Raw genomic sequence first — 20,918 nt, forward strand, 5'->3', positions numbered from 1 at the left:
ATCTACCAACGCTAACATGATTGCCCAACACTTTGCTGAACACTATGCACTATGCTTGAACATCTGCGTCGGAGAACTACCCCCAGCCACTTGTACCTCAAATGGCAGATGAAAAGGAAAGTCCTCTTGTTCACTACACACCAAGTGAACCCTATAACGCCCCATTTACAGAGTAGGAGCTCCTCAGTGGCCTTGCATATTTCCCCGACACAGCTCCTGGGCCAGATCGGATCCACAGTCAGATGATTCAACATCTCTTGTCTGACTACAAGCGACATCTCCTCATCATCTTCAACTGCATCTGGTGCGATGGAGTCTTTCTATCGCAATGGCAGAAGAGCACCATCATTCCGGTGCTCAAACCTGGTCAAAACCTGCTTGTGTGGATAGCTACCGACCCATCAGCCTCCTCATCTTTCTTTGTAAGCCGCTGGAACATATGGTGTGTCAGCGGTTGGGTACATGTAAGAGTGACTTCTGCCAGGGTCGCTCTACCACTGATAACCTTGTGTCCCTTGAGTCTGCCATCCAAATAGCCTTTCCCAGATGTCAACATCTTGTTGCCATCTGTTTTGAGTTACGTAAAGCATACGACATGACCTGGTGACATCATATCCTTGTCACATTGTATGAATGCAGTCTTCGGGGCCCACTCCTGATTTTTATCCAAAATGTCCTGTCACTCCGTATTTTCCGTATCCAAGTTCCCCCATATACAGGAGAATGGCATTCCGCAGGGCTCCATATTGAGTGTCTCTCTATTTTTAGTGGCTATTAACAGTCTAGCAGCAGCTGTAGGTCTGTCGGTGTCAGCTTCTCTCTATGCAGATGACTTCTGCATTTTGTACCGCTCCCCCAGTACTCGTGTTGCTGAGCAGCGCCTACAGAGAGCCATTCACAAGGTACAATCATGGGCTCTAGCCCACGACTTCCAGTTTTCAGCATCGTGTAATATATTGATTATTCCTTGCTACTGTAGTGTTATCTTGAAGCCGTGAGAAAGGAGGACAGGCACTCCAAGGTGCGGAAGAAGAGAAGATGCTGAGGGCAGACGAAACTAGGAGAGATATTGTTACATGAAGTAAACCGTAAGGGGGAGAGCCTTGCGAAAATGCAGATGCCCTCAAATGCTATTCCAGGGTTTTAGTTACTCTTCGAGGAATTAACATGTAACTTCATATGTCGTCTAGACGATGTGGTAGGTTGCCACTGTAGAACTTTGTAACCAACAGTCACGTACTAGAGTATAAAGCCAGCTTTATACCAGCCCTGAGAACAGCAATGTCAGTAGGCTCACAAGGGTTAGAAAGTGAGTGAACACGCCAAAAATTGTTGACCTAGCAGTCCCTACTCCGGGGAGCTCGAGGGGCGGGGCTAAATGACGTATAACAATAATGTTGCAAGCCTTATTTGGCAGAGCAGTTATGTTTAGCTTTCAGCTGAACAACGTTGATACCAAATACGGACTTAGTGCAATTGCATTAACATCCCTGCCTTAGGAAGAGTAGAGGGGACCTAACTAAACGATGATTGGCAGGCGCCTGCAAGAGACCTGCAGGATTGGCTGGGTGACTTTAAGTGGGAAAAAAAGTGCCCGCACGCGATTCTTTAAAACACCTAGATTCTGCATTTTGGCAGAGTTCTCAGTAAGACAATCTGGGTGCCGAATCCACGTCCGTCAACTCCAGCCTCGGTCCAGATCTGCGTAAGTCTGCTCTCTCACTTGGAGTGCATAAGTGAACAGTGTCACATTCAGTATGTTTTGTTTTGAAACTAAGTTGTTGCCTTAAGATGCTGCTAGTGTTTGCTACTGTGGTTAGCATCCACTCCTGGGACTTCTGCTCTGGTTTCTCTTTTAATAGTGTTATTTGTGCTTTTTATAACCATAGAATTAGCCTCTAGTGTATTAGTTGTTCCCTAATTCAAAATCCTGTTTGCCCAAGAACCTCCACAATGAGATCCCTACTGAGTCTCGCCACTTGCATTTCTAGCAAATGCCTGCACCAGTGTTGGCTCAGATAGAAGAAAACAATCAAATGCCCTCACTGTGAATTGTCCTTCTGCCTTCTGCTCTGTACCGCTTGGGAGAGCGGACTGACCAGTAACCCCTTTTCTCCATCTCCCACCATGTCAGGACACAACAATCACACCGTTCATCCAGAACCAGAACTTTATCGTAATGTCAATCTACTCACTGTAATGGAGACATGTCGATTCTTAGGACTGGTTTTCAACACTCGATTGACTTGGCTACCTCACCTTCATCAGCTTAAGTGGAACTGCTGGCAGCACTTCAATGACCTCCACTGCCTGAGCAACACCAACTGGGGTGCAGATAGCTCTACGCTGCTGGAGCTCTACAGAGCCCTCGTTCAATCCCGCGTTGACTATGGGAGTCTGGTTTACAGTTCGGCTGCACCCTCAGCATTGCGTTTCCTCGACCCATTGTGCCATTGTTGCATTCGGCTAGCAACAGGAGCTTTTGGACGAGTCCGGTGACCAGTGTCCTGGTGGAGGCCGGAGTCCCTCCATTGAAAGTTAGGCCTGCACAACTGCTCGCCAGTTATGTTGCCCACGTTCATAGTTCTCCTGCGCACCTGAATTGCCATCTCCTTTTCCCAACCATGGCAGTTCATGTCCTGCATCGGCGACCCAGGTCAGGCCTTACAATTGCTGTTCGCGTCCAGTCCCTTCTGTCTGAAATGGAGTCCTTCCCATTATCACCTGTCCTGTCCTTGAGGTCCAGTCACATACACCTCCATCGTGAACACCTAGGCAGCAGATTCTTCTGGACCTTTTGCATGGCCCTAAGGACTCTATTAACCCTGGCGGCTCTCCACTATCACTTCCTCTCGGTTCTTGACATGTACCAGGGCCATGAGGTGGTTTGCACCGACAGCTCGATGGCTAATGGTCATATAGGCTTTGGGTATGTTCATGGAGGATGTATGGAACAGCACTCCTTGCCAGATGGCTGCAGTGTTTTCACTGCAGAGCTGGGGGCCATATCTCGTGCTCTTGAGCACATCTGCTCATGCCCTGGCGAGTCATTTCTCCTGCGTACTGACTCCTTGAGCAGCCTATAAGCTGTTGACCTGTGCTACCCTCACCAGCCATTGGTAGTGTCCATTCAAGATTCCATCTATGCCCTGGAATGGTCCCATCGTTCAGTGGCTACACGGAAACTGCTTCTGGCGATAGCTGTCTCCAAAACTGACCTACGTTCTGTCGTACGCCACAGGATTTTTCGGCTTTGGCATAACAGTACACACAACAAATTGCATGTCATTAAGGGGAATACGAATGTGTGGAAATCTTCCATGTGGTCCTCTCGCAGGGAATCAGTTATCCTCTGCCAGCTCTACATTGGCCATACATGGTTAATGCAGGGTTACCTCCTCCGTCGTGAGGACCCACCTCTGTGTCGTCGTGGCGCACAAATGACGGTCGTCCACCTCTTGCTGGACTGCCCACTTTTATCTGCTCTGCAGCAGACTTTTAACTTACCCAGCACCCTACCTTCAGTGTTGGGTGACAATGCCTCAACAGCAGCTTTAGTTTTACTTTTTATTTGTGAGGGTGGATTTTATCATTTGATTTCAGTTTTAGCGTATGTCCTTTGTCCCTCTGTGTCCTCCGTCCTAGGGCTTGTAGGGTGGAGGTTTTAATGTGTTGCAGAGTGGCTGGCTTCTCCTTTTTATTCTCATGGTCATCCATGGTAATCTGCTCTCTCGTTTTGATCTCTTCTACATGTTTTTTGTGTGTGTCTGTTGTTTTCTTGTCCAATTTTGTCCATTTTAGTGTTTGTTGCCCTTCTGTCATTCTTGTAGTTTTCTCCTTTCTTCCAGCTGTGTTTTGTATGTCTGTATTATTTTACTGCCACCTTTGTGGAATTATTTTAATCAGAATGAGAGACCGATGACCTAGCAGTTTAGTACCTATCCCCCTCTTTTACACCAACCAACCATCACATGCTCATTTGATTTCATATCATTTTGCATCATTATGGCCAGATATTTCAGTGACATGGCTCTGTCAAGCAGGATACTGCTAACGCTGCATCCAAACACTACAGGTTTGTCTTTCCTACTCATCTTCATTAACTTACATTTTTTCTACATTTAGAGCTAGTGTCATTCATCACACCGACTAGAAATTTTGTCTAAGTCAGCTTGTTTCTTTCTACAGTCACTCAACTTCGACACCTTATCATCCACCACAGCATCATCAGCAAACAACTGCAGATTGCTGGCCAGCCTGTCCACCAAATCATTTATGTATATCACTGTTCCCTGAGGCGCTCCTGACGATACCCTTGTCTCTGATGTACATTCACCATCAAGGACAACATACTGGTTTCTATAACTTAAGGAAACTTTGAGTCACCTACTGAACTTATTCCATATGCTTGTACCTTCTTTAAGAGTCCTTCCATGTTATGTTGATCATATTTTTTAAACCAGCAATGATGATACAAGACAGAAACTACTGGTAAATATTAAAAATAGTTAATATGATAGCTTTTGGAGGATTTAAGATGTCTCTTCTTGTTGCTTTGAGAGATTTGGAGTACTGCTTGCAGAAAGTGCTGTGAAATAGTAAATGGCACTCAAAATGTTTATGAAACATTCTTATGTTATTAAAAAGTCACATTATTTATTTTAAAGTGGATTTGGAAATGTAGTCAAGTTTTAAATAACCATGTTTCTTTTGTGATGAACAGTTTGGCATCTATAAGGTAATAATTCCATCTCAGCAAAAATAATAGTATATGTCTGTCTCCACAGTAGTACATGAAGCATTATTTGCCACATAACTAATTTTTTGCACTGTTTCTTTTCCAGGCTCTAAAGGGAATGGCAGCTACTTTCAGGGTGACATCATCCCACATAGTGAAGACTGCTGCCGAACGGCGACTTCCAAACACCGATTCAGTCCTCACGATGCTCAAGTGGTTAGAGCGCCACTTGAGTGGGAGAGAGCCTCGACAGGATGCAAATGGTGGCCCCTACAGGCGCCCTTCCAAAAGTAAGGGATCTCGATTAAGTGTTACAAGTGAAATGTCATATACACCACATTCCGTGTCACCAGAACCTCAGTCACCAGCAGTCTCTAATTAGGTGGTCAGTCCATCTCTGCCTGTCTGTCTGCTATGTAGGGAAGTTCATCACTTGTGTATGTGGCTTTTTTTCTCAAGTTTGAATATGGGGTTACCAGTAGCGTATGTTCCCATATTTGTCTATTTGTCTCTAATTACGATTTATTGAGAAAGACATAGTTAGAGGATAGAGAGATTGTTCCCAGTGTAACATGTTGTAAGATAACAAATGTCTACTACTGTACCTACAGAAGTTTTTATGCATTTTGGTGCACAAATATGTGACAATGTGTAAGAGTATCTGGTAAGAAATGATACAAGTGGTTTGCTAATTGTTTACAAAAATATTTTTCATACATAATTCTTCAAACAGTGTGTATAAAAGGAAAGCAAAAGATGTCATGAGAATGCCTTCTGTGTCTTTTATTCTTACGGAATACTTATTTAGTGTTCTTTTCGTACTTGGATTCTGTCCTCTGTATTGTGTTCTTGACGTTGCAACTAAATGGAATCAGATTTGTAGAGATTTTGCCTGAATGTTTACATTTTATTTTGTGGAAAGATTTATCTTTTGTATTTTACAGATGAGATTAAAGCTGTAATTTGTTGAATTCAGTGATATATGTTTTTAGGCCGTTTTTGTATGTATATTGGAAAAAGAATGTTTTTAACAAGAGATTTAATGTTATACAGTGTCTTCCTTTGCAACAACTACTCCAGTCACTGTTTTTGTTGTTTCTTCCTCTTTATACCCATAATCTTGTATGTTGCATGTATGGAAATTAAGATTTTCATTTCTATGTGTATTTTGTGTGCTGCTCTTCATCACTTTCTCAGTGTAATGCAATCAGAAATTTTGTTGTTGCGTTAGAGAGAAAATACCTGTAAGATGCCAGCAGTTCAATTTTAATCTCATGTAGAAAGATTGTTTCAGATATTTAAATTGGAGATGACAGAGTGATGTTAGGGCAGATGTGGGTCAGTATGTAGCCGCTAATTTGTCCAATGTTCAGTGCTTTGCATTAAGGGCTGACACATTTGTAAATAGTCAGAGAAACTATCTTAAAAATATGGTTTCTGTATTCTATTTTTTTGTGTTTTTCTTTTTTAGTCTTTGTATTTCAACAGCCACATGTGTGATATATTGTCTGTGGTATGTTATTAAAAGTATAATGTAATTATGGAAAGGGATGTCACATACATTGTAAAATATGGGACACATTGAGTTGTTAAGTTTATCTTTTTTGTAGTAGAAATAATTGTTGGAGTAAGATATATGTAATTATTTTTATTCCAACCTTAAATCAACTTTCAGCTTTAAAATCTGAAGCTTTAATAAATATCTCAATATCAGTAACAGAGAAACTTATCGATAAGAAAGTCATTGAAGCATCAAAATGCATACGCATTTCCAATTTGAAACTAAACAGTTTTATTGTAGTAGATATTATATGTGACAAAGATAGTGAGCAGAGGCCAGTAAAGAAGCTTAGTTGTTTAATTTGTGATATTCACATTCTGTGGTCCATTGGGTATCTATATAGGACAGAGGTACATATTTTTATATACATTGGGTGGTATTTAAGTGTGCCAAAAGTGACTGTCACCAGTTTCACTTAGTGAGGACCCAGCATTTCTGTGTCACTGTGGTAAGTGGTGAAAACAAAGAAGTGGAACCAATGTGTTATATTTATTCAGATGAATTTTACAGTAGAAAATATCTAATCATACTTGTCATCTTTTATGGTGTTTCACCCTAAAATCCAATATTTTTTTCCAATTGCTGTCGTGTCTACCATTTACCTGATCAATGATTAATGATTAATGCAGAGTTAAATTGCCACCACTCACATAACTATAAATACGGACTCTACACAAGCCTCCATTCCTCACAGCCTGAAATTTTTCTATTCAATTTATGAATTAAAATGCCTTTTATCAAACAGATAGTGTTACACAGAACTCCGTCAGTCACCCTACACATGATAATTACGACAGCTTGAGGTTTCTGCCTCACGGAGCTGCAGAGAGTATTATATCTAATAAATGATGTGAAGCTGAACTATGTTGAAGACCAAAATGGTCTGAAACAGGAATCCAATTGTATCAGCCTGTCATAAATTGCAAGTTTAAAATTACATAATATTCTCAGCTAAGAGTAATGTGGCCATTTAGTCAACTGCTCATTTCTTATTTTGTTCATTATCATTGAGAATATTCCATGTTTTGAAAATTATTTTCAATTTAAAATATTATACACATTTTTGGAGTTCTTATAGCCTCACAGAATTCTACATCTCGTTTGCGCCCTATAACAAAATGTTTGCACATTCCGGAACATCTCACAGAAGTAAAAATAAATTGGATGTTGAATAAATTGTTATTATGGGTTTCTGATCACTGCAGAAACTGTCTCATTTCACCTTTGAGATGAACATTCAGCAAGAGTAGGGATTAATGATGTTAACTTCCCAGCAAATCTCACATTCTTAGCCTAAAACTGCTATCAAAAGCTACAATCTACTGACCACAGTAAGCTCATCAGAATAAACACTTGCCTTACACCAGTTTATTATGCAAAAACCTAAGAAGTGTGATTTAAAATTGTGTCTATTCGTTGTGAATTATGAATAATGGCAAGCATTTTGTGACTGGAGGTTTGTGAAACATTTGTGCGTATGGTATTGGTTTCATCCATTATATGGCAGTCTTTAGTATAAATATTAGCTCACTATTTCCTGTTTCTTGAGAGGAAAACATTGGTCTTCCAAATGTCTTGCGCTATTTTCAAGGTTCCTATTTGGAACTGCTTTTCTGTTCAGAAAGGCAGTCTTGTGTAAGCCTAAGTGAATCTCCTTTTTTTTTAGTATACAGATACTGTAAAATGTGTGTTTTGAAACTAATCAAGGGCACCAGTGGCTTTTATATAAATTCAGTGTCTTCTATTTTTATGTGTTAAGGAAATGTTGATATATTTTAGATGTTTATCATTGTATAAAGTAATTGTGACTTAGTTGACTCACAGACATGAGAGTTGTTGCAGTTCCGAAATGAACTTTTTGTTGTTAATTTCTTTAAGGTAATGTTAGAAATTGTTTCAGACATTTCAGTAAGAATTGTTAAAATGATATTTTTGTGATAAAATCTGTATTTTTTTCTTCCATGTGTGTGATTTAATTAGTTGTTCTGCCACAGCCAAAATAGATTTTGTTATTGTCCTGCTGTAACTATCACTGAGTAACCCAAAGTTAAGACCCTCCATACAGATCAGCTTTCCTTAGCAACACTGTTTCATACATGTATGGCTTTTTATAAAGGCTGTGACACGACATGAAATCTAGTATAAACATTTAAGTAAATTGCCCTGCAGACTGGGCGTCCAACACAAGCCATGGTGCTATTACTCGTGGAAAGGAATGATACAAAAAAAATGTGATTTAATTTGTACACATTTACTGTATTTAAAGATAAAGCTCTTGTTAGTGTAAGTAATTTTATTAAAGTTATATATGTTAAGTAAGCTCAGTATTGAAACAAAGATTCCCTTTACGTACTTTCTAAAAGTGTTCGTTGAACTTATTTTTATGACTGTTATACATATCAAGAAAATGTGACGCTAATGTTAAGTGAATGTTGTAGTTTAATTTAAATGTTAACACAAGTATATATGAGACTTGGAAAGTTCAGGAAAATACTCTGTGCAGTTTTTTGTATCTGTCAGTGGACAAAATGAAAAACAAATACAAATACTATAACATTGATATTTTTTTTTAACAAAGAGCATGTGAATTTTCTTTCCATCAATCCCCAGTACTGTAATCAGGCATTAGTAAAATAGTCAGGGAAAGAAGAAAATCAAAATTTTTAATAATGCGTACCTGGTATCAATAAATGAATGATGATCTGTTTTGCTATTATGTTTGAGCTTATAATGTTTGGAAATGGCACAGTCTGGTCTCTTTTTTAAAGTACAGTTATAAAAAAGATAATTCTCTCACTTGCACTCTGATATTCATAAATAGGTACTTTCCATTTAATAATGAACAGTTATTTTTTATTTTTATCTGTGTGTAACGATAGTCCAAAACTGTCTGAATGTATCTAATCAAACAATGAAAACCCAGTATGGAATAGTGACAATATGATGTCACCATATAGTGGAGACATTGAGTTGCAGACAGGCACAACAAAAAGACAGCTAAAAAAGTAAGTTTGTGGCCAAAAGGCCTGTATGCTCCCACAAACAGCACTTTACCATCCTTTCTTTCAGCCTGCTATTCCTTTCTCTCCCCACCCCAACCACCTGCAAATTTATACAAAGGTGAAACCAGTGATGGAATTTCGCTGAATTCTTCTAAGTCCGCAGACTGAGCTGTAATGATTAAGTGGTTTTGTACCCCAACATATAAGCATCAGTCACTAAATAAACTGAAAAGGAAAAGAAGGTCTGGCATTGAATACCTGGAGGTCACTGGAGACAGAGTACAAGCTGGGGTCGGGGCAGGAAAGTGGACTACGCTGACATTTGTCTTAACTGATTCGAGGAGACAACAGAGAACCTAAGCCAGCTGGTGTGGCTGAGCGGTTCTAGGTGCTTCAGTCTGGAACCATGCGACCACTACGCTTGCAGGTTCGAATCCTGCCTCGGGCATGGATGTGTGTGATTCCCGTAGGTTAGTTAGGTTTAAGTAGTTCTAAGTTCTAGGGGACTGATGACCTCAGATGTTAAGTCCCATAGTGCTCAGAGCCATTTGAACCATTTTGAACAGAGAACCTAATCTGGATATTCAGACAGGAACCTGAACTCCCATTTCTCTCAAAATGTAAGTTCAGTGAACTGTGTATATGAGCAATGAAACCCTCTACTGCACTGGATTGGGGCATTTAGAAGTTCTCTTATCCCCTTTCTTCTTCTCGGATGGGCACTAAACTACCTTCTCACTCTGTTATTGGGCAAAATAGTGTCACATCTTGGCCAATACTGGGGAACGTAGCCAAATTTTCTCTTTCTTCTATGCCTCTTCAGTCAGCAAGGCTTGCTGTTCCTCACAATTATTTCAGTCAAATTATCAAGAAAATTTCCAAGTGGCTGCATTATTGAGGTAAATTTGATATTTTAATGTGTTGTGCTGGTTTTTATCCAGAGTATTTTGCAGTAGTTTGCCAACAACATTTTTTTACCCCTTTCTACAAAAAAACTGTGAAGTGTATAACTTTCATTTTTAGATTTGGTCAGATACTTGCAAATCAATCTGTATTTTCTTTATATCCTCAGTGGAGTCAGAGCTCTTGAAATTTTATAAAACTTTCTGAAAAAATAGAGAAGTAACAACCTACTGCTAGTTTTTACACAGTAGATCCCAAATGGTGGATCTTATGGAATATAATAGCTTTCACTGGTGTTTTGAAGACAATCTTATATACACCACTCCTGTAATTTTTGCATGTAATTTTATATGAACATGACCTCTTAACAAGCTGTCCACCTAAGTGAGTGGAAACTGCCAAACTGGTGAGGAACAGAGTTGACCACACGGTGCCAGAAAACACTGCTGAGAAGAAAATGCTCGATTTCAGTGGCTGCTTCATAACTTAGTCCATCAGGAGCCCCCCCTCCCCCCCCCCCCCCCCCCCCCACACACACACACCAAAGTATAAATATGCGAACTGTCCTCAGGGCACATCCTATCCTGCTGTCATCCTGGTCTCTGTCGTACAGCCACCAAATATGTCACCATGCCTACCACTTCACTTGTTCTACTCTAACATCCCCCTCTCCACAGCCTGTCTCTTCCCATCTGTGTGTAGTCCTCCACCCCCCTGTGCACCACATGTGATTCCTTCTGTATGCACCAGACCGATTGCACCGATGCCACATTCCTTTCCAGTCTGCTTGCTGTCTCTGCTACTCAACTACCTTTGTCATTCTCCCTTTTCCTTTGTCTCCTTGCCCTCTACTCCCAGTGCAATACCTCACCGTAATCAAACTGCACTGTCAACACAATTTAGTCAGTTGGGATACTGTAACAATGAACCTGTATATGTATTCCGTTAGTTCCATAGAAGGATTCTTCTGAAATCTAGCAATATTTTCTATATCATTTATGTGCCTATTGACAACTCTACACCTCAACTATGTGACGAGTTGCTACCAGCGGTGGCTTGTGAGTATACAATCTGTGTGTTCACAAATTTTTAGACTTAGATAAATCTGGGAGTGTGAAATTAATAGCATCTGCTGCATAACAGATACGCCTTTCAGAAAATTTATACAGCTACCACCACTGCCAATAATAATAACAGTGTTAGTAATATAATTTAATAATAATAATAATGAGGCATAACTTATCTGACGAAAGAAAGAATTCTTTTTGGGTAATTTTGTTGATTTGCTCATAATTAACTGCAGTTTAGGGCAGTAACAATTATTTTTTTTTTTTTAGACAAGTGTACAATATCCCAAACAAATGTATTTGTTCACAAATTTACTTCCAGGCTTAAAAATCTAATATTCTTACAGTGGACCCACACATTAACTGGTGCTAACTATACACATCGTAGTTAAGTGTTCGCTTGTAGTCACACTTATTTGATTTCATCACTTTCAATTAAAGGATCTGTTCTCAGAGGCCCTAGTTCCTGGTGGTTGACTTTCCCTGGTAATTTACTGTTCTGCTCCCAGAAAGATATTCACTGTGCAGCAGAGTATGCGCTGATATGGAACTTCCTGGCAGATTAAATCTGTGCCGGACTGAGACTCGAACCCGGGACCTTTACCTTTCACAAGCTAGTGCTCTACTGACTGAGATACCAAAGCTCAACTCGTGACCCATCCTCACAGCTGTACTTTTATGTTGGCTTTTAAAATAAATTCAACATAGTTCATGTTTACATTACACACAAAAGCCAATTCCCACACAGTAAACAACCAACTCCAAACACAAAGTGCCATTTTTGGAAATGATTAAATTCAAGTTATTATGTCTTCCAACATTGTCACTTGAGTAGAAAACAAATGAGGTGCTGAGATCCATAAGAGCCATCAGTCCCACATTTAAGTGAATAACGGAGAAACTGTGATGCAGCTTTTCGTGAATTTTCATACATGCAATGTGGGCCAACAGCACACACAAACCTGACTCACCACAAGATCATCAGATTTCACAATAGATTGAATAAATGCTACAATCTCACAATTGACAGTGATGTGCTTTAGGTTCTTTTGGTTCTTGGCTCCTCAAATGGACTACTGCATGATAAAGTTCATAACTGAATATATTACAGCTCAATCAGAAACCCACGAAATGGGTTTACTGTCATTTCTACTTTAACATATACTGACATCAAATAAAATTTTACTGTAGTGTATAGTGGGTGAATTAGCATATATGAGAAGTGTGCTATTATCTGCATTTAGCACATTTCGTTCTTAGTGAATGGGGATAAAAGTCTGCTGCAGTGTGCTACCACCTGGTGGTACTGGCATAAATTTCTAGTTGAGAGGCACATTGTCAACTCTGGTTATCAATTATTTGTTTGAAGTGAATCTTTGACCACCAAGAAAAATTTCCAGTTTTGGGAAGAGATGGAAGTCTGACAGAGCCATATCAGGTGAATAAGGCAGATGTGGCAACGATTCATACCTTAATTCGTGTAATTTTGCCATGGCGATGACACGTGTGCAGAGCCACGCATCTTGCAGATGACATCTGGCAAGCGTGAGCAATTTCATGCACTTTCAATCGGCGATACTTCATGACCATTTTGTGCAGTTTTGCAATGATTTCCAAGTAGTGACACATCTTGACTGACCACTGCGTGGATTGCTATCGAAGCTCTCCCGTCCAAATTTAAATCCGTTTGTCCACTTGGCAACAGTTAAATATGAAGGGTCAGAGTCCCCCAGTATATTCTGGAAATCGGCATGAATATCCTTTGCTTCCATACCTTTCTTTACAAAGTACTTAATCACTGCTCGAATCTCACTTTTTCCCATTTTCGCAAATCACTACGCCGGAACAACAAAACAGAGCCACGTTACCATCACAGCTCTCTTCCAAGAGCACTGATGTGACGTGTTAAGGCAGCACTCCAAGGAATATCATGTGAACAACCTGTTGCGCTAGCGCTGATCTCTTGTGCTGATTCCAAGAACTTTTCAAACCACCCTCGTATATAGCTCGAAGTATATTTGTCCAATCTTAATGAAATTTTAATAGGTTATAGACACTTATGCAGCTCTATTGTATGGTAAAATGATGATGACGTCCTGTTGGGTAAAATATTCCGGAGATAAAATAGTTATCCATTTGGCTCTCTGGGCGGGGACTACTCAGGAGGGTATTGTCATCAGGAGCAATAAAACTAGTGTTGCATGGATCAGAGTGTGGAATGTTACTTCCCTTAATTGGGCAGATAGATTAGAAAATTTAAAAAAGGAATTGGATCTATTGAAGTTAGATATGGGAGGAATTAGTGAAGTTCTGTGGCAGGAGGAACAGGCTTTTTAGTCAGGAGAAAACGGGTTATCAAAACAAAATCAAGTATGGGTAATGCAGGAGTAGGTTTAATAATGGATAAGAAAATACGAATGCGGGTAAGTTACTACGAACAGCATAATGAATGCAAGATAGACATGAAGCCCACACTCACCACAGTAGTACAAGTTTATATGTCAAGTAGTTCCACAGGTGATGATGATGATGATGATGAGATTGAAGAAATGTGTGGCAAGAGATAAGAAATTACTCAATAGTTAAGGAAATTGAAAACTTAATAGTGCTAGGGTACTGGAATTCAATAGTAGGAAGGGGGAGAGAAGGGAGAATAGTAGGTGAATTCAGACAGGGGGAGGGGGGGAGGAGGGGGAGAAATGAAAGAGGAGGCGGCCTGAGTTTTGGCCAGGGCATAATTAAATCATTGCTAACACTTGGTTTAAGAATCATAAAATAAGATTTTATATGTGGAAGAGAGATGGAGATATCACAAGGTTTCACACTGATTATATAATGGTAAGATAGAGATTTAGAAACCAGCTTTTAAAATGTAAAACATTTCCAGGTGTAGATGTGAACTCTGAACACAATTAATTGGTCATGAATTGTAGATTCAAACTGAAGAAATTGGAAAAAAATGTAGGAAATTAAGGAGATGGGACATGGATAAGTTGTAAGAGCCAGAGGTTGCTGGTAGTTTCAGAGGGAGCTTTAGGCAATGGTTGACTAGAACAGGCCTACAGGAAAATTAAACAGGCCTTTGGAGAAAAGAAGACCAGCCATTAGAATACCAAGAGCTCAGATGGGAAACCAGTTCTAAGCAAAGAAGGGAAAGCTGAAAGGTGGAAGGAGTATGTAAAGGGTGTATTCCAATTACATGAATTTCATGATTCACTGTCGTGAGAAATGAGTTGAAAATGGGGTGATAAGATAGTCTGACAGTATAAAATAATGACAACATAGTATGTTGTTTTCAAGTGGCACCAAATCTCAAAATTAGGAAATTGGTAGCACTGACTGCACAACTGGCACATTGGTAGGACACCAGATGCAGAAATTGGCTGTAAAAAGGGCAAACTGATAGGATGCTAAATCCAGAAATCAGTAATATCAGTAGGATAAGTCAAAATACAGATGTACCAGCCAGAAAGATTCAACACTTACAGAAAAAGATGTGTGCAGTTTGGATACACATTTACATTAAATATTCAAGTGCTGTGTACTAATGATTGCCACATTCTGATTGAACTGCTGGTGTCCATTGTTGGAGTATGATTTTGTAAAGTATTTGATTGGCAAAATATGATGCACATGCCAATTAGGTAGCACAAGGCCTGAATTTGCATTTTTGCAAATCTCAGCCTGTCTTAACAAATACATACACAGTTGGTAATAGCTGGAAGTACTGACTCACTGATGTAAGTCCTTCTGCAAGTTCCAGCTTGTCAGGACTTGTTGATTTGAAATTGCAGACAAATGTTGGATCTCGTTGTCGAATCGGATGTTGGGTGTAAATCAGCACTTACACCACTTCACAAGTGTTGCATTAAAGCAGCAGGAGAAACTTTTTTTTGCCAAAATACTGCCAAATAAGGATATTACCAAATCATGATTGAGTCATAGAAGAAGTGATATTTTGTAGGTCTGACGAAAAAGATCTGATGTATCTATTGCAGACTATTATCAGTCTGTCTATAGCTTTAATCATCTAGTGAGGAAATGGAGACACTTTTCTATACGAGGCAGTATCACGTCTTGCACCATATTGCTGATCTTATTACACTATTTTGTGCATTTAGCTACAATTTATAACTACAGTGTTTGCCCTCCACATATAAAAAAAGATATTAATTGGGTAATGTTATGCCTGTAGCCTTTTTAGATATGTACTACTGCAGTGCAGGTACATCAAAATTGACTTGCATGTTCACGTGTCATCCTCGTGAAGTGTGACTGACCACAGAAAGTGATGGATGAGACCAAAATGCAGGCTGATATTGTAGAATTAGCTCCCTGACATTAAGATAACACACCTCCTTTTGAGTAATTGCACGACTGCCTTTAACATGATTAATGGCACTGACTCCACTAAAATGTACTCTAGAAACAAAGACAATCTGTTACTACTTACCAAAGAGTTGATTTGATGCGCCTGCTCTTAATGCTCCCCTGAGGCAAGATAGCCACCATATGATTATTGAGAATGTAGTGATTTTTCTCTCTTTTGGTGTTTGAAGTGTGGGAGGGTAGCTGTCATTGCTTTAGCACCAGAGAGTACTCTGGCCAGTCCAGTTTTGGTACAACCGGGAGATGTGAGCTCTCCTCTACGCAAAATACCTACAAAGTACATAGTTCCCATACATAAATGGCTGACTGTTATGCATAATTACAAATATGTCACTGCAACCTTGCTGCAACATTACCACATCCATGCCATGACATTGCACATATGCTGCAAGGACACCGCACTACACACACTGTGAATGCATCCCTCCTGACTTTGCCTTTGAGGGATAGGGGCTTTCACTGGTAAATTCTGCAAAAATGTTAGTCCTCTGAGTAAATTATGAATGTGATGGCACTATCTCACCTAAAAATGCTGGCCAATATTGGCATAATTGAAGAATACCGTCAAATATTAATTAACACTAATAGCAGCAAATTATTATACATGTTCTGTAATTAACTATAGTCATCAATGATTTTTTAAGTAAAAATATCATGCTTGGTGCAAGACTGAAACTATTGCTATGAGGAAACACATCTTGCACTGTCCTCTGGGCACATTTACATTAAATATTCAACTGAACTCGCACTTTTGCAGGTGTCAGTAATGTCCTGAGAAATGTACACCTGAGTTTTCAAGTCAGTTACAGTAAAAGTATTATCTCTCTGACTAAGTAGTGTTGCATACCCCAACTTGTTAAGATGTTGAAATATGAAATTGCAGATGGACACTAATAAGAGGTTTATCTCAGATGCCGTATGTAAACCAGTGCCAATGGCATTACACAAGTGTTATATTAAAGCAGCTGGAGAAACATACCATCAAATAAGGATATTACTGATTTATGATTCAGTTCTATAAGCAATGGTATTTTGTTGGTAGTAAGAAAAAGAAGTGGTGTATCTGATGCAAAGTATTATCAGTCTGTGTATAGTTTTAATTACTTAATGAGGAAATCGAAACATGGTTGTATAGGAGGCAGTACCACATATTGTAGCATATAGTTGATTTTATTACACTATTTTGTGTGTTAAGCTTGAGATTGTAACTACAGTGTTTGCCCTACACATATGAGGAAAACATTGATTGGGTATTGATATCTTTGTGTCTTTTTCTTGTATTATTATCATTTTTATTTATATTGTATTACTGCCATGCAGGTACACTAAAAATTCCATTACTTTGCCGCATATTGTCCTTGTTGAATGTGGCCACACTGTCTCATTCTGCTGTTTATTATAATCTCTTCATTGAGAGTGCACAGTTACAATTTGGTGACAAGGGAAAAATGTACAACAACACTACTCCTGTTTTCAAAATTTGATGCTATGAGTACTGCATGTATTAACATACAGAACTGCTTCAAATAGATGTCTAGCATTTACCAAATAGTACCTCATACGTTACTCTTGCAAATCCCCAGAACATAACTGTCTGTTACACAATATTGTTTATTCAGGCACGTAGGCTTCTGCAGTCTTCTATATCATGTCAGATGCTACCAACACATTAAAACACTTTGAAAACAACTAGCTTGAAATCACAATGATATTCATGTTGCAAATTTGTTATTATGGTATTATAAGAATCTGAGGTGAAATTAACATTGACATGTCAAGCAAGTGTGTATGTTCAGACAACAGTGTAGTAGACTCTCAGCTGTTCAGCTCATGACTATCTTGCCTCTGTACCATCCAGGAAACTTGATTAACACCATAATAATCCTTCTCCATGATAACATGAAGATTAATTTATGGTATGTACTGTACTTTTCCAGAGCTTTAGCATGTAAGTGCAGGCTACAGTGCTAAGTGGCCTTTCAAAATGTTTGATGTGTCTTTCCCCCATCTAGCATATCTGGAGCCACTGTTATAAGGTAGATAATGTATTGTTAATACTGAATAAATTACAAGAACCACTCTTCAACAAATGATAATCAAAAGCCATCTTCCAGCACTCACAAAATCACACATAGAGAGCAGCTCTGTTGCTGACCTTGTGTTCTTTTTTTTTTCATTTGCAGATGCCCAAAGTGCATACATTGTCAAATTGTTATTTTGTGCAGTCCTTTGTGTTTTACACAAAATGTATTTGCAGTTACAAATATGAACAACCATAAACTTTGTAGTGGAAAGGTGACAATGACAACTTATGCCAGACTGGGACTCAAAGCTGGATTTGCAGCTTTATGCAAGTGGTTGTCTTAGCCATTTTGACTATGTCATCCTGTGTCTCAGCCTGTTCTTGTACACACATTATTTAATTCCTGTACAGGGAAGGACATTTTAATTGAAAGTTGCTGCCTGGTTTCAGTGGATAAATATGATAGTGCAGTGCTGTTAAGAAGAATGATGGAATGTTCCTTCAGATGTGCATGCGTAGCTGAAGGAACATTATGTCATTCTTCTTAACAGCACAGAACATATAAGGTTCCTTCACATATGCACAGATGACTGAAGGAACATTACATCACTCTTCTTAACAACACAGGTACTGTAATAGCAGGCTTTGTGTTTTAATAAAAAGAGTCTGAATGGATAATAAAGGAAAAACACTTTTAGTGACTGTAGGTCAGAAACTACGTGCTGTAATGTGAGTGGATTCTGGGGTAGCAGCCAAAACTATTGCTTTACAGTTAAGGATAGGAAAAAGTACCGTGGGAAGCCAGAAGAAAAATCAAGCAGAAATTGAAAATTGTTGTGCTTCCCAAACTATTTGAAGTACAGTAAAAGTAAGGAACAGTATTGAAAGATGAGAAAGCTTCATTTTTGTGGCATAAATGTTTAAGGGGAAAGGTATGCCTATTAACTGGCTGACATTGCAGGAAAAAACATTGCAATTTCAGCAGCGAAGGAGAAGGAGAAGATTCAGAATTTATTTGCATTGATAGATTGTAGGATCAGTAGAAAACACAATTTGGTATTCCTCAGATTACTTTAAGTGGAGAGGCTTTTTCTGCCTGCAAACAGGCTGTGCCTTTCTTTAAAGTCATGTTTTATGCTCAATTGGGTTGAAACTTCTGAAAGTAAACAGCCCTTAAGAATCACCATAAGTGTCCAGGGCAGAAGAGGGAGCATAAAGGTAGGGGAATGTTTTTGTGGCATTTCCTTGGAGAAGCACAATGGATCAACACAAGTATTCAGCTTTCCACCTTGCACACAGTCCCCCCTCCCTTCACCTCACCTACCAGCAGGAAAATGCAATGTGTCACACAGCTTGCAATGTTCACATGAGCTTGAAGAGCACAATTATCAGTTTATCATACTTCCTTGTCCACCCAACTCCCTGGATTTAAACAAATTGAGAATCTGTGAGGCAACTTTGATCAGGCTGTTGGTGCCATTGGATCATCAACAAAGAAACTGTGTGCAGCTGGTGGTGGTACTGGAGTTGTTATGGCCCCACATACCTTCCAGAATGTCACTGACTCTCTTCTTTCACATATTATAGCAGTCTGCACTGCAAAAGATGGTTATTCTGGCTTTTAACAGGTGGTCAAATTAATGTGACTGTACAGTGTATTTGCAATCTATAACAATTATAATTGGTTGCTTCTGGAAGACTAAAACAGCAGCTGTGGAAATCGATTACACAAACTCCATCATAAGTAATATACGGAAGTGTTACAAGGCACTCCAATTCGTTTGACTATGCGGAAGTGGGTTCAATTGTAGGGGTGGGGATATGACTGCATGAGCATCATCGTAACTCTTTTAAATATGGACACTTCTCTCAGAAAAACATTCATCAACACAATGAATTCAAATGCATGGAGTTCTGTTTCAGACATAGAATGGATGGATTGTGGTAGAATGCCCACCTCATCACCTTACCAGCCGCTGCCCTCAGTAATTGAAATCTCTCAGTATGCATGTTCAGTGTCTGAGTTATCAGAACAGTAGTCTGTGCATGTGTTTTAACATCAATAATGGTTGGCTCTGGTAGTTAGCAGTGTGTGTCGGATGCTAAAATAACTTGGTGGAGTATGCAAGATTATACTTTTGACATCCTACCAGTTTACTAATTTTATGACCTATCCAGCCAATTTGTCATTTTACAGCCAATATTACCAATTTCTTGATTTGGCACCACTGCACTAATATTTTCTGCCATTTTGTAGAATCTGAAATACAAAAGAACATCTAGTAGCTTGCAAGAACCAAATTTAGAACCAATGTCATGTTTTGCAATGAAAATGTTGGGGGTGTTCCATCTTACTGGACATCGTTTTGCAAAATATGCAATGATGTCAAAACTTTATAGACATTGTAATTTTAAAGCATATTGCATTAATAAGTCCCCAGAATTTGGCAGGATATGCTATGCTTTAGCATATATAACGATTGGCTTTGGTAGATAGCACTGTGTGTTGGACGCTTAAGATGCTTGTGGTATCGATATATTCCCCTGCACATAGGCAATAATGCATCAGCAATAGGTATACTATATAATTTCCAGGAAATGCTGGAAATCATTTCGAGGAAATGTAAAAGTCTGTGGCCATGTCGTATAAAGAAGAGTTGGTCGACATTAAGTTACATGTTCTGATGTATCATATGCCTGGACTATAGCATCAGATTCTTGTTAACATCAAGCTATGACTTCTGTACGCAAGAAGAAGACTAGCAGGTAATGTTATTCTAAACAGCACTAAGACTGTTACATTTTCCTTAGCTAAAGATCACAGAATTACTGTACTAGAAAGGCTTACAGATTGCTTTAAACATTGTGTAAGGAAAAATCTGGATACAGTAAGGGGAATACAAGATATCTATAGTTACTGTAAATAGCAATGGAGAGTGAACAGACATTGGAGTTTCTGTTGCAAGTGGATGTATTGGTGTGTACAGCTACACAATAGCAGAATGCAGCAGTTGTGGTTTTTAGAGGGATGCATGGGTAAAGTGATCACAGTGCAAAAAGATTGCATTCTAGCCCCTTTATGATGATTTTAAATTAATTGCATATAGTCGAAAATGAAAATATCACAGGGTATCCACACAAAAGTATGGACACATACTCACTCATGACACATTAACCTATGTACAGTTAAGTGAAATGGCTGTCACCTTTGTTAGATGGAGGCCCTGTCAGGGAA

The 20,918-nt window shown here is 39.1% G+C and overlaps 1 protein-coding gene across 2 annotated transcripts in view; it reads left to right on the forward strand.

Moving 5' to 3' along the window:
• Positions 1–8,875, forward strand: part of LOC126278676 (uncharacterized) — a 251,338-nt gene extending 242,463 nt beyond the window's left edge. For both annotated transcript variants that reach the window (XM_049978916.1, XM_049978917.1), the window contains exon 15: positions 4,845–8,875. In XM_049978916.1, the coding sequence (XP_049834873.1) occupies positions 4,845–5,120 (276 nt within the window). In that variant the 3' untranslated portion in view covers positions 5,121–8,875. The remainder of the gene's footprint in view (positions 1–4,844) is intronic.
• The last annotated feature ends 12,043 nt before the right edge of the window (positions 8,876–20,918 follow it).

This window comes from Schistocerca gregaria, chromosome 6 (assembly GCF_023897955.1).
Source record: "Schistocerca gregaria isolate iqSchGreg1 chromosome 6, iqSchGreg1.2, whole genome shotgun sequence".
Lineage (NCBI taxonomy): Eukaryota > Metazoa > Arthropoda > Insecta > Orthoptera > Acrididae > Schistocerca > Schistocerca gregaria.